This window comes from Eimeria tenella, genomic scaffold (genome assembly GCF_000499545.2).
Source record: "Eimeria tenella Houghton genomic scaffold, Eth_scaff328, whole genome shotgun sequence".
Lineage (NCBI taxonomy): Eukaryota > Apicomplexa > Conoidasida > Eucoccidiorida > Eimeriidae > Eimeria > Eimeria tenella.
In genome coordinates this window covers 6096-9700 of record NW_013544337.1, presented here as the reverse complement: position 1 = coordinate 9700, position 3605 = coordinate 6096, and the positions used below count along the sequence as shown (strand labels likewise).

The window sequence follows — 3605 nt, the reverse complement described above, 5'->3', positions numbered from 1 at the left end:
AGCCCGCAGCGACTCTCCGTGGCTCTTTGAACTGCAGCTCTCTCCCTTTGCTGTAAGCTTAATTGGAGAGGCTTTAAAGTCAGAGAAGAAAGCACATTCCCCCGGCAAAGAGCGCAACCAAGCTGCACCCTCCACACCCAGCTGATCCCGCCAGGGCCGCGGCGTGGGAGCAGTGACAGCACGCAGCTGCAGCCGTGAGAGCCATCTTCTCGTTCCCTTTTTCTTTTCTCTTTCACTGTTGACCGAAATTCACCAACACAGAGGAGTATCAAGGGGGCGTGCGTCGGAGCGGGGGCTCGCCGTCCCCAGTTCAGGGTCACCGCCAGCTCACCAGGTTCGGCTGCACAGGGGGGTTCTGTTGACTGCCCCTCAGCTTGCAGCCCCCGAGAAGTGCAGCTGCCCTGAAAAGGGGGGCCTTTCAGCAGCCCCGCGGAGCCAGCCCTTCCTTCGCCGCCTGCGGGCAGCTCCAGAGGCTCAGGGCTCAGGGTTTGGAGTCGGAGTCCACGCGCCAGCAGCTTCTTGACTGGCTGCAGAGTCTGCGGCAGTGCTGCGGGGGTCTTGACATGAGATCAGGTCTTGCTGCGCTGCTGCACACTCTTTGCTACGGAGGCCCGGAGGCCCGGAGTGCCCACGCGGCGAAAGAGCGGGAGTTGAAGTGGGCCAAATCGACCTAAGAGAACACACTCGGGCTCACGTGCCCCTCCCCTCTCAAACTTGACTGCGCAGCGGCCAAAGCCGCAGCAAAAGGCTCGGGGGGATGACGGGGCAGCCCGGGGCGCGGGAGGCCGGCGGCAAGCCCGTGGGCGAGAGGCTGTCTTCGAGGGTTTTCAGCTCTCGCGACTCTGCGCGTAAAGAAGATCAGGAAAGCTGTTCTTGCGGGGCCACTACGACGGCCGAGAGCCCCGCAGACGCCCCTGGGGAGTTTGCTGCTGCTGCTGCTGCTGCTGCTGGCACCTGCGCAGCCCTCGCAGCTGACCGCTGGGCCGAGGCTCTCAGCATTGCTATTCCCTCGGGGGTCTGCGACACCGCGCAGCCAGAAGGCCTCAGCGGGAAGAACCCAGCGAAGTCCTGCTGCAGCAGCGCAGCAGCAGCTTCTGCTCCAAACTGCAGCAGCCAGAGCTCGCTGGAGGCCGCGAAGCCGCTGGAGTCTCAGCCGGTAAATTTGCAGGCAGCACAGCAGCGCGGCAGAGAGGCCTTTCTTGATTGATTTCTTGCTTTTATATATATTTAAATTCAAAGACAATATATGTGCATGCAGAGCTGCACCCAGTGCGTGGTCCATTGGTCATTTTGTCCAGTTTTGAAGTCATGAGGTCTTGGGAATTTCGCGGAAATGTGCTTTTGCGCCTCAGAGCGAGCCAGACCCCATGAGCATGGCCCAGAGGGTGGCAGCAAGCGCTGCAGCAGCAGCTGAAAATGGCTGCAGCACAGACTTAGCTGCTGCATGCTCATGCGAGGAGGCTTTCCAGGCAGCTGATGGCCAGGGCTGTCGAGAAGCAGCAAGCGAAGGCAGAAGAGGCAGCACCCGAAGCGGCAACAGCCAGCAGTCGGAGGAGGAGCCCGCTGAGCCTCCATTTGCTGCTGCTGCTGCTCCGGAAGCTGCAGAGACAGAGGCCGCAGCAGCCCCCGACGCTCAGGGGGCCCCCGAGGAGCCGCGGGCCAGCCAAACTCCGGGGGTGGGGGCCCCCACCCGAGCCTGCGCTGCGCATGCAGCCCCAGAGGAGGCCGAGGCCCCTGGGGGCGTGGAGGCGGCTGAAGGCGCTGCTGCTGCACATGCAGCCACCCCCAGGACTCGAGACAAGCGGAGAATAAAAAGGCCCGCGCGCTATGAAGAGTGGGTGGCAGAAGTTTCGCATGCAGGGGAAGAAGACCCGAGTTCTCTTGGCAGTGCTTCCCCGAAGCAGCTGCAGTCAAGGAAGGGGCGCAAGCCGTCGGTTCGAGCAGCAAACGAAACGCCCAAGCCCTCGAAAAGAAAAGACAGAGCTCTCGAAGGAGCAGCAGCACTCGATCCCGATCCCTGTGGGGCCCGCGCAGCAGCAACAGCTGCTGCTGCCAGCGTGGGCTCCCGCAAGAGAAGACTCCTCAATTGGCTGGACATGGGGGCTGTGCAGGCGGCCGTGGGCTTGGGGGTTTCCCAGCCCTCGCGCAGCAGCGACCGCGCAGTGGCCACGGGTCTGGCTGCAGCTGCTGCTGCAACTTCTGCCCTTGCTGCTCCCCTGACGGCCCGCGCTGCAGCAGCAGCAGACAGAGCTGCAGACGAAGAAGCCCCCCCCTTAGACAGCATCCAGGCGGTCTTCAGCAGGGCCATGGAAATCCTTAAGGGGCCGCCTGCTGAGGAGCAGCAGCAGCAGCAGCAGCAGCGGCCGCCTGGGGCCAACTTGGCTCTCGAAAAACGCGAGCAGCAGCCTGTAGAAGAAGACAGAGCAAATGAGCCTCGCGGGAGAGCCCAAGGGGGGACGAACAGCCCCAGCGCATGCAGCGGGAGGCAGGCCGCGCCAGCAGCAGCAGCAGCAGCAGCAGCAACAGCAGCACGCAGTGCTGCTGCTCGGGATGGGCCCATACAGGGGCCGCAGAGCGCTTCAGCCCCGTGGGCGGCGCTGACTACCGAGTTCGAGGAAGCTGCGGAGCAGACAGCGAAGGAAGCAGCAGCAAAAGCTGCGGCTGCTGCAGCAGCAGCAGGAAGGGGCCCCGCCACGGAGCCGCGGCTCACAGAGCCAGATGTTGTGCGCAGGTTCTTGCTGCAGCACGGCAGAAAGCCCCCGCAGCCAGCGATGCGGGCGCCCCCACAAAGGGCAGATCAGCAGCTGCAAATGATTCAGGAGCAGCTGCTCGAGCAGCACCGCCAGCAGTGCGCACGAGGAACTATAAGAAGCCAGAGCCGCGCCCGCGCAGCAAATTTGCAGCGGCAGGTGCATTCGTTGCAGGGGCTGTCCGACGACAGTTTGCTGCGGCAGCTCCACCTGGCTCGGGAGCAGCTGCAAAGGCGGCAGCAGAACGAGCTGCAGCAGCTTCAGGAAGATATTGAAAGGCACCTGCTGGCTTCGGCTATCAAGGAGGAGCAGCAAAGGGCAGACAGTGGACGCGAACCTGCAGCAGCAAACCTGCAACAGCTGCAGCAGCACCTACAGCAGCAACTGCAGCAGCAGCTGCGGACCACAAGTGCGCCGCAGCAGCAGCAACGCGTACATGGCCAGCAGGACCTGCTCTTTGAGCAGCTACGGCAACTCGCGCTGCTCGAAAACATTGAAGCACTTTTGACTCCGCACAGATCCTCTTCCGAAGGCCGCAACAGAGCGGACAAAGCTGAGGAAGTCTTGCCTCCGCCCTTGTCAGCAACTCAGACCAAAAGTGAAAACGACCAAACTGGAAGATAGTTGAATTGGCTGTTTCCTCGGCGTCTGGGGATTCCAGAGGGGCTCCAAGGCAGCTCTTTTGAGGCGGAAAAACCCGTCACGGAGGGATGTAGGGTAGCAGTCAAGAGTTACAATCGCATGTGTGTGTTAAGGCGCTGTGAAACGGCGCAGAAGAAGGGCCGGCGCGTGTATCTTTCTTTTCTCCGGAAGGCTAATCTACTTTTAAAAGGGAAAACTGGGTTGCAAGGACAA

At 62.1% G+C, this 3605-nt stretch overlaps 1 protein-coding gene across 1 annotated transcript; it reads left to right on the top strand.

Moving 5' to 3' along the window:
* Nucleotides 1–757: 757 nt before the first annotated feature.
* Nucleotides 758–3374, top strand: ETH_00002715 (uncharacterized protein; the record flags this gene model as incomplete). Its single annotated transcript, XM_013379476.1, has 2 exons — nucleotides 758–1156; nucleotides 1353–3374. 2 exons carry the CDS (start codon nucleotides 758–760, stop codon nucleotides 3372–3374), a joined length of 2421 nt encoding a protein of 806 aa, XP_013234930.1.
* Between the last annotated feature and the right edge of the window lie 231 nt (nucleotides 3375–3605).